Source organism: Crassostrea angulata, chromosome 2 (assembly GCF_025612915.1).
Source record: "Crassostrea angulata isolate pt1a10 chromosome 2, ASM2561291v2, whole genome shotgun sequence".
Lineage (NCBI taxonomy): Eukaryota > Metazoa > Mollusca > Bivalvia > Ostreida > Ostreidae > Magallana > Magallana angulata.
In genome coordinates, this window is record NC_069112.1 from 65,182,966 (window position 1) to 65,196,850 (window position 13,885).

Sequence of the window (13,885 nt, forward strand, 5' to 3'; positions counted from 1 at the left end):
CCCCTGCACTTCTAGGGGCTATACAGACACTATTGCAGCAACAGTGATTACGATCAATCGAGGGAATACAATGTATAACTTCATTAACTGTTACACACCCCCCCCCCCCACCCCGAAATCATATCTTTAACTTTCATAAACAGCTTCATTTTCTTTTCTTATTGTGTATATATGAATGTCATTAAATTCAAGAGCAGAATAAAATACATGATATACGTTCAGCACCCATCTATGCATTAACACTATCTGACTACCATGACCCCACCCTAGAGTCAAAACTCTTTCACCTGTGGGTTTGATCCTGAAATTTACCATTTTGATGGAGGACTTCTTGGTCTACATTATAATTATTAATTCAGCGTGGTAGTAGAGAAGAAGATTTAGGAAAAATAATCACGTTTTGAACATTTTTGCCCTATCCCTAAGGTCCCTATGGGACAGGGGTCATGAGATTTACAATTTGTAAGGTTTCCCTTAGTGAAATCATACTTGATTTTAAAAGAATTGGCCATATAGTTTTTATGAAGATGTTATAAATGTCCAATTAAAAATTAACCTAAGGAAATACAATTTAAATTATAAAAAAGTAAATAATAAATTTTCCCTTTTCCACTCTTTCTCTCCCTCTCTGTCTTTCTCTCTGTTCGTCCGTCTGTTTTCCTCTCTTTGTTCCTTTGTCTATTTCTCTCTCTATTTATTTTTGTATGTATGTCTATTTCTATCTCTCTGTTCATTTTTGACTGTCTATTTCAATTTCTCTCTCTCTCTCTCTCTTCTCTGACACACATACTCTTCTTTTTTAGCTTCACAAAGTGTGCAATATCTCATCAGGTCTTTTAAAATTATTAAACATGTCAAACTATTTAGATCCACCCCGTAGTTAGCTGTACACTATCAGAAAATATTGTCAGGTAAGCAATTTGAATGTTCCTGTGTGTTTTCCATGCGCATGTGCGTGTCCACGTTTCAATTCGTCGTTTTCTTTATCGAACACGTCAATAAATTCAGTCTGTTACCAAGAAAGCTACAGATGGCGGAAATAGCAAGAAAAGTAAGCTTTAATGTGTTTATATATTTCAAAAACTTATGTATTTTATGCATATTTTAATTCTTTTTATGTAATCATTACAAATAAATAGACGTACAAAATTTTTATTTCAGGGGGAAGTTAATATAATGCAACGTAAAATTTTGATATATAATTATTTTTCATCGTTTGTAAGCCACATGGGATTCAGATCAGTTGTCTTTATCATTGAGGGAGTTTAAGGGCTCATAACTGTTTGGGACGTTGAATTTTATCAAAACATTAAAAGTTTATTTTTATTTATCCAATCCCTTACATGCTTACTTTTTTGCAACCACTAAAAAACCAAAACCTTGCAGTAAATGTCCATACACTCCGAGTAACACGTGCAAAAACTGTTATGGAATGTCGTGCCTTTTTTCATTGCTGAAACGAGTTAATTGAGTGCTAATTTTTTTTTCAAGTTCTAGTAATTTTGAAATGTTTTATCATCACTTCTGTGAATTTTTGTTCATTTTAATCCCTCTCCCCATCACTCTCTTCAACACACACCGAGTATTTTACAAATATATTTTCTACGCATTTTCCTGCCGAATGGGGGTTGGGGTGGTTGGGAATATGTAAAGAGAAAATAGATACTTATCATTATACATGTATTAATATATCAAATTCATTGCTCATCAAATTCTTTTTTTTTTCTTTAGAACATCAAGGAATTTGTAATAGAAGAAGGGGAAACCCGCACTCTGTCGTCATAGTTTTCGGAGACTGGCAGAACAACAAAGTTCTTCTTCAATGTCTTGCTTGACGACGAAATAACGACAGTGAGCACCTTTAGCAAGGAAAAGGCCAAAAAACTGACGAAGAAATTGTGGTTCCGAATCCTAATAGTCCACTCCCACCCAACCTTTGGGCTCGAAATTAAATTCGATGCTGTTGTAAGTGCCCCCCATACCATACATGCATTTGTGTATTTACATGAGCAAAATTTATAAATTCCCATAATCGCTAACAGTCCATTTTTACATGATATGAAATTTTAGAAGTGATTTGTATCTAAAATAATACACAATTACAATTTTCATATTTCAGATAATGGACACAAGCGGAACAATAACGGAAGGGGGGAAGGCTACATGTACATTAGACAAATTCCGTCAGCCACGGATTCTATCAATGGCGGATGCTTCCGCCATTGAGAATACGAAAAGATTATCTTTGGGGCCCGTGGAAATTACCGAAGTACGTTTCATTGTGATGAAATTAATATAACAAACATGTAATATAGCAACTAAGAGACTAGAGATAAGCTCCAATTTATTTTCCGTTTTACATGTATGATTAATCAGTTCAAGAAATGGGATAATGTATATAAAGTTTTATAAACTTTACCATGACAGCTCGTATTAAATAGTAAACCTAGAATAGTTGTTAAGGATGCTAACTACACCTGGAAATATTTTCTCAAATCAGCAGAAAACTAATTTATAAAGATACATATGATAACGGATAAGAATTTTGTAAGTCCAATAGGCAAAAAAATGTGCAATTTGGGATGAAAAATTACATTTTCGAAAATTTAATTTAGTAAACATGAACTTAAGCCCTAGGCGGATTCGAACTCCTTATCTGTGGTTCAGAAGCCAAATACTTTAACCACTGAGCTACGACGATAAATAACCATATCGAACGATATAAACAGTACAACAAAACATTTAAATCGCTATCTTGTGACGAAGTGTCTTAGATGTAGTGAGGTAACTTCTAGTTATTATAACTATTTATATAAATATCATTGATTGGTCACATATGAGTCCATGGTGACCGTGACTAAAATTGGTTTTCATATGTCACCAAGTTTAAATCGGGCTAATGTAAAGAAAAACCGAGTTTCCAAAAAGTTGATAATTAAGACCCAAAATTTCTTAAATTGTTTTTTTTTTTTTCGCAGAAGGAGAACGATTTAACTATATTTTGAAAATCTTAGGCGACGCGCGTGACTCCTCCTTAGCCTGCTTAAAAAAATGATTGTTTTTATTTACATGAATTATGAAAATGTCTATCTTGCAAATAAAGAGAGGAGTGGATAAGTTCTCCTAGTCCCTTCTCTTCTCCAGTTCTGACGCCATTGCATTTTCTTTACGACTTAATGTTTTAATAATCATTTTTAATTTTATCTTTGCAGATTGGAGAGATGTCTTACACAACAACGTCTACAGAGAGGCAGGACCTCCAACTGGGGTATGAGGGGAGAACAGCCCGTCTTACCCTCTGGGGTGAGATCGCCAAATCCCCAAACGCCCCAGTTGGAGAGGTGTTCAATATTCTTTGCATCCGACCAAATGATTTTGCTGGTCAACGATGTAACAATTCGACAACATCGACTTTGTTTTAGGTAAAACACCTTATTCATCTTTTGAAATTCAAATACATGTATTACTCCAAATCTTAAGCACAATAATGCAGCTGAAAAAGAACAATATAATTTTAAAAGGATATTCGTTATACATAACAACCTATTTTATCTGCAGCCGGTGACCTTTGAAGACGAGGAGGTGGAGGTGTTTGAGGCACTGGTCGAGTCCGTCACCTTTGAGAGGTAAAAGCTTTTCAATCATTCCGTATTGATATTGATGGAGAAAAACAACAATTGTGATTAATACTTTTGGATCGATATGAATATTGGAAAAACCCATCAGCAACCCCCCCCCCCCAAAAAAAAAAACAAAAAAAAAAACCATCAGCAACCAAAATAAAACCCACCAGTAAATACACCACATAGTTCTGATTACTACTTCTTATATATTTACATAATTTGCTTAACCGGTTGGAAGCTCCCCTATCAAAATTCGCTTGCATTTATTAAACACACTATTCAAAGATTTTGTTCAAAATAATTTGTCGAATTGGTGATATCTTTCAGCAATCTCTTTGAAGTAGAAGACACCCTCTTGTCAATCACCCCAGAGGTCCTTACCTACGCGTTTGCCTCGAAGAAAATCGAGGCAAACACGGAGGTAAGAGGAACGGTTCTGTCGTGGAGATGTGAGTTATCAATTTAAATTCGGTACAAATTTTGAAAAATATTTGAGTGTAATTTCATTTAAACAATTACCTGCTTTATTTAGCTCCAGAGTAAAGAGACAGAAAGTAGTATTGATAAAAAAAAAAGTTTAAACTAGTGAACATTATTGATTTTTATAACGTTGAGGCGTGTAGCATTTCATAACAATGCCACTGTTTTCAAATCAAAAACAGCATTGCTCCAAATATGTTCATAATGATCGGCGCACTTTGTTTACATTGACAAAAATGAACAGCAAACTGGTCTGGCTAGTATATCTATGACTTCAATTTCACTCCTAATTTCCGTATTTTCATACCATTTTTTTTTACTCAATGGGACCAAATTGCTATTCAGAGGAAATCACAATGTGCAGGAAACTTGTACTTTGACTTTTATTTAGATTGGTCAGACCGACTGCGGAATGTCACCGTCACTGTAGGACTGACAGAATCTGATATCAACACTACCTGTGGTTTCTTTGCTGGTCCCGGTACTGCGTCACAGCTGGTCGTCATCGACTGTCCGACATTACCACAGGGGAGATTCGTTAAGATCTCAAAGACAACTGTTTATCTCATTCTTTGTGAAGTTGATGTGTTTGGCGTCCCTGTCTGATATTCATTAAAGCCGATGACTAGGCTGAAATGTTGCCGACTTCAGATACAAGTAGTATAAGGCCTCTAGATAGGGGGGTCAAGTGAGGTCAAATCCAAAATGGCGTCGAATATTATTTAGGTCAAATCCAAAATGGCGTCTGAATAAAGGTAAACAAAGGCAGTATAGACAGAACAAGTCAAATTTTATTGAATTCAAAGCAAATAAATGAACAAATGAACATATATACAGTGTTTAAAGGAGAAAAATGTTAATAAAGAACAAATTTTTTCACTCGGAACACGTTTATTTGCTGATTTCACATGTTGTGTCTCCGCCTTTGAGGGTTTGATCCGTGAAGAAGATCGAGAAATAATCATTTTCGTTGAACTTCGCGGCCATGGACCATTTTTCAGTGGCTTGTTCCTTCGGTCTTCCGTTCAGATAGATGTTTGGTCCCAGGAGTTTGTTGAGTTCTTTGATGTTGAGTGGTTTTTTCAGCTGAATTTCCCCGCTGATATTGTGGGTTTTTCCGTTTCTGACGAAGCAGAATTTATGGCAATGTTCGGTGAAGAGTTCCTTGAGACTTTTGAATTTTTCTTCCGTGGCGATTTTGGGTTCGACATAGATGCTCCATGCTTCTCTTTGTTCTCCTGTGGCTGCTGCTTTCACCCATTCTTCGGCTTCGTTGAAAGTTTCTGTCATATCCTTGATGTGGGGGAGAATTTGGTCCAGTATTTCTGCGAATATTTTAACGTTTTCCTTGTTGTCTGTCTTGAGTGCGTCGACTTCTGCTTCCATGAGGGCCAATTTTTCTTTAGCTTTTTGGATTTGTTGATCAACTTTCTGTTGAATTTCTCGGATGAAAGTTGCGGCTTCTGAGGTATCGTATAAGGGAGTGACTTTCAATACTTCATCTTTCATTTTCTGGTTGATATTTTCCATTTCTTTGACATGTTGTTTGTATTCTTGGAGCTCTTTTTCTTTTTCTGTCATTTTTTTATCCAGGTCTTTTTCTTTATCTTGGAATTTTTTAGCATTGCTGTCCATATAAGTGAACAAATTGGCTTCCATGCGAGTTATCATGTCATCCTTTTGTTGGAGTTCTTTTTCTTTTTCAGCCAGTTTTTTCTCCATTTCCATGGATTTTTTTACGTAATCGATGTATGGAGATTCGATTTCGATTTCCATGCGTTTCATTATTTCTCTGTTTTCTTGGAGATTGTACTTCAATTCCTGCAGTTCTTTTTCTTTTTCAGCCAGTTTTTTCTCCAATTCCTTGGATTTTTGTACGTAATCGATGTCGAGCCAAGTTTCCATTTCGCATTCCATGCGTTTCATTATTTCTCTGTTTTCTTGGAGATTGTCCTTCAATTCCTGCAGTTCGTTTTCTTTTTCGGTCAGTTTTTCTTCCAGTGCAGTATTTTTCATATCTGTTCTCTCTATCTCGTTTTCTAGTATCCAATTGAAGGTTTGTAGTTTTTTGTACTCTTCCTCGGAGAAGAATAGGGGAGGAGCTTTTTCTAGTTTGTGGATTTTTTCTTGCAGTTTTTCGACTTCTTCTTCCAGTTTGTCTATTTCTTTATCCTGTTCGTCATTTTCTTTTTCTTGCTCTTCAATTTCTGTTTCTTGCTCTGCGACTTCTTCTTTCAAATCCTGAATTTTCTTAGTGGCTTTTTGATTTTCTTTGATGGCCTTTTGTAGTTCTTCTTTGGTGATCTGCAGTTCTTTTTCCACGTCTCTTTTCTGTTGTACTTCTGCTTCAGCCTCTTCCTTTAATTTTTCTGCAAGAATGACGTCCAATTTCAGCCTGTTGAACTCGTTTTCTGGGTAATAGTAATCCTTGAGCAGGTCTTGTATTTTGTCGTAGAGAGATTTTGTGCCTGTTCCGGGTCCAAAGGTTCCTGTCACTAAGTTAGGGTTTTTAGCCAGTCTTCTTTTTTCTTGGAGGACGATCATTTTGTAGAATTCCTTGTCTTCCTGCTTTTCTCTTTTCAGTATGTCTAAGTAAGTTTCTCCGCCCTCATTTCTGGGAGGCTTTAGAAGAAAATCTGGTTTTTCTTCTTTTTCTTTTTTTCCGGCGAATGAGAATCCCAAAAACTGCCTGTCTGGTTCAATCTGAACCATTTCTTCTTTTGGTTCTTCTTTGATTTTCTTTTCCTCTGCCATGTTGCTGAATTTCTCTCTGATTTTTTCCACGATAAGGTTCTGAAGGATGTCCATTCAATGGTGTGAGGAACTGAAGAGAAACGCTGTGTTATATACCCTCCGTGTACGTGACTTGAGTCAATGCAGCTGCGACGTAAACAACACCTGTGTGACCTCGCTAGCTCTGTGTACGTGTTTGGAGTCAATGTAGCTGCGACGTAAACAACAGCTGTGTGACCTAGACAGCTGTGTGACCTAGATTATAATACTCTGACGTAGCTGTCTAGCGACCTTGATATGCAGCTGTGTGACCTAGATTATAATACTCTGACGTAGCTGTCTAGCGACCTTGATATGAGTTCGTAAACATGTTTTTGATGAATATAACTATAGCATTATTAAATATTTTTTTCATTTTGGATCCTTCCCTTGAAAGTGAGAGAGATGAATGTAGACGAAAGCATTTTGTTGAATAAATCTCGTTTGTTGAGATATAAGAGAAAGCGATTGATCGATGAAAATTTAAAACTTTTAAAGAAAAAAAAAGCGGTCAGAAAAGCTGTTAAGAAAAAAGTGGTTTCTGACTTTTACAACGTTAGATTAGACAGGGGGCGACAATCTCGCAAATTTAAAGTGAAACAAAATGTATATACGGTCAGCTTTCGACCTTTCCCTCAGAAATCAGATAGCGGTTTTGTGAAACGTTTATTGAGCGACATGTTGAAAGAAGTGAAAGAGCGCATGCAATGTAATCCTAACGATTATTTGAGATTGAATTTGCGCCATCCCTCTTTAGATTCTGAGATTTGGTATGAATTTACTCAATCAAAGAATTTGAACGAAGGTAGTATTTTGAATAAAGTTCAGGCAGTGCAGCAATCGAAAAAAGATTTTACTATTACGGACGGATCTGCTGAATTTGAATTGTTTCACGTCAAATATCCTCAGGGAAGCGGATGTCAAAAAGTCAGACATCTACATGCTAATAAAGAGAAGTTTAAGACAGGAAAAAGATCTGTATTGAAAATTAAAAATGTAGGTGATCATCTCTGTCTCCCTCGAGCTATTGCTGTAGCTCGGTTACACAGTCAGCGCCCCTCGGATCCCTTGGAATTGCCCCGTTGGAAAAAACAGTGGGATCGTATTAAAAGGAATGATATTCTTTCCCCCCAGCAGAAAAAAGAAGCTTTAGAGTTGATGAAAAAAGCTCATTGTGATGCTAATTTGCCCTGCGGTCCCTTGGAATGGAACAAGTTACAAGAAGTATTGCTTCCTGAATATCGATTGAAAATATTTCAATTTAAAACGGTCTCTTCTCGACTGAAATTAGAGGCTATTTACAAAGGAAAAGGAAATGGAAAATGTTTGAATGTTTTGTTGGATGATGAACACTACGATACTATTTTGTCTATGCCTGGATTGACCGAAAACAAATATTACTGCGATTATTGCGATGTAGGTTATAGTCACATTGAAGATCATAGAGTCAAATGTCCTTACCTTTGTTCTTTTTGTTTGGGGGACACCCCATGTATTTCCGATGGGAGTAGCATTGTTTGTTCTGATTGTAAGGGGTATTTTAAAAGCAAGATTTGTTATCAGAGACATTTAGAGTCTTACAGTAAAAACTGTGAAACTAGTGTATGCAGTTTAATGGATCGATGTTCTCACTGTCAAAAATGGATGAGTAAAAAGTTACTCCCTTATCACAAATGTGGGGACGGAAAATGGTGTAAGATTTGTAGAGAAATGGTCGAGAAAGATCACCAATGTTTTGTTCAAGTCAAACCTACTCTGAAAGAGAGAGGGAAAAAACTTCAAATGTACATTTATTTTGATTTTGAATGTACTCAAGAAAATGGAACTCACGTCCCTAATTTATGTGTAGCTCATCGTGTGTGTCAGTATTGTGATCATTTAAAGGTAGATCAGACCTGTTCTCACTGTGAACATTTAGGGCCTCGACGCCATTTGTTTCGTGGTTCTGAAACTTTGAAACAATTCATGGAATGGCTTTTTCAGGCCCAGCCTCACGCTACACAAAAAAGTCAATCTCAGCTTTTGCACGAAGGGGCCATTGTCATAGCTCACAATTTCAAGGGATACGATGGGCAATTTATTTTGAATTATTTGGTGCATACTGCATGCATAACTCCCTCGGTGATCATGAACGGAACTAAGATTTTATCTATGGAAGTTCTTGGTTTGAAATTTATAGATTCTTATAATTATTTGCCTTTTGCTTTATCAAAAATGCCTTCGGCTTTTGGATTTGAGGAAATGAAGAAAGGATATTTTCCCCATTTTTTTAATACGGAGCAAAATCAGAATTATGTGGGTCCCTATCCCCCCGCTTCTTATTACAATCCTGACGACATGACTTGTTCTGGACGAAAAGCGTTTTATGATTGGTATCGGCAACAAGAAGGGAAATTGTTTGATTTTCAAAAAGAATTCGTAGATTACTGTATCTCTGACGTAGACATTTTACAACGATGTTGCGCTCAATTTAGAAAGACCATACAGAATTTGGTACAAGTCAATCCTTTTCAAGAAGCCATTACTTTTGCCAGTACTGCTAATTTAGCCTATCGAAGGGGATTCATGCCGGAAGACAGTATTGCCATCATACCGAATTTGGGATACGACCCAGCCCGACAATTTTCAATGAAAGCTTGTCGTTGGTTAGCTTGGATGAGTCGAGACGGGCGGGTGATTTATCATGCTAAAACTGGGGGAGAAATAAATTTAGGGCCCTATACCGTAGACGGGTACGATCCAGAATCGAATACCGTGTACGAATTTCATGGATGTTACTGGCACGGTTGCCCTCAATGTCATTCTGATTTAGAGAATGAAAATCATCCTCATCGAGTCGATTGTACTTACGGGACGTTGTACGAACAGACTTTAATTAGAGAACATCATTTGAGAGAACAGGGGTATAAAGTAGTTTCTATTTGGGAACACGATTTTGATTTGGAAATGAAAAATAATTTTGAATTGCAAGAGTTTGTGGGCAATTTAAATTTTCAAGATCCTTTGAATCCTAGGGAAGCTTTGTATGGGGGGCGCACCAATGCCACGCGATTATTTTGTACGGAGGGAGACATGAGATATGTAGACGTTTGTTCTTTATATCCTTTTGTTTTGAAACATAGACCTTTTCCCATGGGTCATCCAGAAATCATCACGGAGAATTTTGAGGAGATTTCTAATTATTTCGGGTTGATTCAATGTCAGGTTTTACCCCCTCGGGGTCTCTATCATCCCGTTTTACCCTATCGTACCGGAGGAAAATTATTGTTTCCCTTATGTCGTACTTGTGCCCAAAAACTTTGTCAAGATTCTCAGTATCGCTGTCAGCATACAGATTCTGAACGCTGTATCACCGGAACTTGGGTGACTAGCGAACTTCAAAAAGCCTTAGAATGCGGATACCAGTTAAAGAAAATTTACGAAGTATGGCATTTTCCAGAAAAAAGTCAGGATCTCTTTCGCAGTTACATTGACACGTTTTTGAAAATCAAACAGGAAGCCTCTGGATATCCCCCCGATTGCGAGACCGAGGAACAACGGGTAGCTTACATCCGCGACATATTTGATCGAGAGAAATTGATGTTGAACCCTATAGAAATCGAGAATAATCCCGTGAAACGAACTATTGCCAAGTTATTTTTGAATTGCTTGTGGGGAAAATTTGCTCAGCGCCTTCAATTACCTAAAATCGAATATTTGAAAGAAGAAGAACAATTGACGAGAATGTTACAGGACAGCACTCTTGAAATCAAAGGAGTTGAGTTATTAAACAACTTAGAACAACCCGAACGCGATCTGATTTTAATTAATTATCTGGAAAAACAAGATTTCATCGAAGACTGCCCCTTTGGAAACGTGGTGTTAGCTGCTTTTACTACTGCTCATGCTCGTTTACATTTATACGACACCTTAGAAAAATTAGGAGATCGGGTTCTTTATTTCGATACCGACAGTATTATTTATCAACACGTAGAAGGGTTGTATAATCCTACTATAGTCAATAGTTTAGGAGGATGGACCGACGAATTGGAGGGAGGTCATATTACCAAATTCATGTCTGGAGGCCCTAAGAATTATGCGTTTGAAACAGATACTGGAAAGAGCGTGCAAAAAGTCAAAGGCCTTACTTTGAATCATCGAGCTTCTCAAATCGTAACCATGAAGGCTTTAGAGAAAATGATTTTTAAAGAATTGGATGAAGTGACGGTCACTTATCCTCATAAAATCCAGAGAACCAAGAGACATGAATTATTGACCAAACATTTTACTAAGAAATATCAAATTGTATATGATAAACGGCAGATCATTGATGATTTTAAGACTCTTCCTTTTGGTTATTAAACTTGTTTGTTCGAATAAAATATATGAAAAAATATCACCTCTTGTTTTTTTTCTTAGGACCAGAGTCCTCTTTATATATGATAAAATAATAAACAATGGATTTCAAATGCAAAAAAAACTTTTTTTAATTGGAAAACTCAGCAAACAAACATACAACATATTTACATGATTTTTGAAAGACTTTAGTAATGAGAAAAAAACATATTTACCATTAATGATTAAAGAATCCAAAAAACTTTTAGTCACATATATACACAGATTGATTTTTTTTCACACGGATTTCACATATTTTTAATTCTTTCCATCACTCTGCAGACTTGGAGCAATTTCAGGAGTTCCTGGTTGTTCCCAAGCATTTTCATTTTCAGGTAAGACTGGTAGAGTAATTGCCTTTTAGCATGTCGTAGTTTTTTCCTACTTCTTTCTTGATCGGCTTCTTCCTCTTCTCTTTTTCTTTTCTCTCCTCCCAAACGGTTGACCATATTGCTGTATGTTTCGCAATTCAGCCATAATCCCGTCAATTCTTCTTTGGCTTTCCCGTAATCCGTACAAATTTTGTAAACCCCGCTTACTTTGTCTGCTTTGGCTCCTTCGATTTCCTCCAGCTCCTGTTGACTCATGTTCTCTACCAATTTGTCCGTGTTGATGTCTTCTCCCATAGCTTGCATCTCGACCCAGTCACCGTCCTCTTCAGTAGCATTAGCAGTATTGAGATCATTTAATATTTCTTGGAAATCGGATGCGATCGCTTCTATGGGGGTTTGATTAGTTCCCTCCTCCATTTTCTCCACCACGAAAATTTCTGTCTCCGCCTCTTTTCCTTCTTCTTCTATTTCCTCCTCATCTGTTTTTTCTTCTTCCTCTCTCTCTTCTTTCTCTCTTTCTTCTTCTTTCTTTTCTTCCTCCTTCTCTTCTTCCTTCTCTCCTTCTTTTTCGTTTTCTTCCTCCTTTTTTATCAAATAAAGTTTCTCTGGTTCCATCTTCTCTACTTCCATCGGTTCAAATATTGAGGGAGAACATTCGACCTTTGGCATCAGGTATCCAACACCGCCGTCCGCTAAGGGTACCGCGATCACAGCTCTTATCTCTTCAATTTTATTGTTGCGTTTTACTTTACTGTGGCACTTCCCCATCCAAATTGTGACGAATAATGATTTGAGCTGTCTTTTTATATCCTCTCAATAACGAAAGTAGATTGTTTCTCGGTACCGGACTACGTGACGTGTCACAGCCAGGTGTTTCATTCACGAGCTGAACTAGGTGCCCTCTCTTGCCAAGTCTGATCGTAACTCTTACAGCATTGACCTTTGTGCGTTTTAGGTTTTTTATAGTTTTCGTTGAACCATTGTCTCACGTAGCGATCTGTTTGTTTTGGTGTCCAGTGTTTAGGAAATAATTGTTTTAATACTTTACGGCCTCTTCTATGACGATGATGTAAAAAATAGACACAATATTCCCCGCACACTTTACTTGTAAAATCTTGATAACGCCTTCCATTATATATCATGTGATGACTGTTTCTTTCAATAAATTCTTGAATTTCCTTATACAAGGGGGGAAATCCATAAGAATCGAAATATTCGATCGTATCTCCGTCTAAATATAAACACACCCAATGAGCTCCCGGTTGATCTTGAGGATCTGTGTTTATGACCATGGCTTTTTCTTTAAAATTTAAATGTTTAGGAATGATATCTAGGGCATAGACACCTGCAAAAGAAGATCCTAAATCTGCCTTTAAGACTTTTTTCAATTGATAGGTATCCATTAATAATCAGTGCTGACTTCTCTTTGTTTGTTGATTTCTAGCACGTTATCAAATTCGGCGTAGACTAAACAATTCAGAGTTTCTGCCGTGTTTTCTGAAAATTGAATTTCGATTCTCAAATTTCCTGTTTCAATCAGATGAAACTTGTCTAGCTGTGCCTCCTGATCTTTGGTGAAATCTATACACCACAAGGTGTAGCCGTCTTTATACTCGTCGAAAGTAATTCTTGGGGCCCAATCGGCACCGAATTTTCCCAGTCCTTGATACAGACTCAAGTAGGATCTGAGATACAAGTCGTTCTCGAAATCCGGCTCATAGGGTCGGGTACTGATGGTTTCTCCGTTGATGGTGACATCTAATCTTTTGACTTTGGCGTTTTTGAAATTGAACGGATTTTTGGTGCTAGTGCCATTAAAAGCGTCATTAGCTACCAGACCCAAAACGATTCGTTTTGGCATTTGCCCTTGAAACAGATGATCGCTGATTTTGGATTGGGTTCCTGTAGGAATGGTGAACGTTTTAACGTCTACCCGTCTTAGGGGATACTTGGCCGTTTCTACGTTCAGCCTCTGGTTGACAGTATTCAACACGGCTGCAGTAGGTCTGACTTTTCTGACCCACAGTAACACGTTCAGAAGTTTTATTTTTCCTGTACTCCCTGCATTAGTATTCATGTAAAAATCAGACTTTGTTCGGTTCAATCTCAAACGAATATCTACTCCGTTGGGAATGAATTTGTCCTGTTGAAAGAGATCTAGATACAGACGATCGATTAAAGTAATCTTTTTGCCGTCGTTGATGACATTGTGGCGCTTTCTCAACCCGTCGTTTTCAGAACCGGCTGGATAGGACAGTGCCATATTTGCAGCAGTTATGGTGATTTTGTTATTAGCCACAACAT

The 13,885-nt window shown here is 37.2% G+C and overlaps 1 protein-coding gene and 1 pseudogene across 1 annotated transcript; one reads left to right on the forward strand and one right to left on the reverse strand.

Moving 5' to 3' along the window:
- The first annotated feature begins 2,203 nt into the window (after positions 1–2,203).
- Positions 2,204–13,885, forward strand: part of LOC128174709 (uncharacterized) — a 115,746-nt pseudogene continuing 104,064 nt past the window's right edge.
- LOC128172638 (golgin subfamily A member 6-like protein 25) lies at positions 4,989–7,090 on the reverse strand. The gene has a single exon (XM_052838414.1). It carries the CDS (start codon positions 6,909–6,911, stop codon positions 4,995–4,997), a length of 1,917 nt encoding a protein of 638 aa, XP_052694374.1. The 5' UTR covers positions 6,912–7,090; the 3' UTR covers positions 4,989–4,994.

Bases quoted from the DNA above. Each gene is read 5' to 3' on its own strand.
- LOC128172638 (XM_052838414.1), bottom strand. From the start codon at position 6,911: ATGGACATCCTTCAGAACCTTATCGTGGAAAAAATCAGAGAGAAATTC.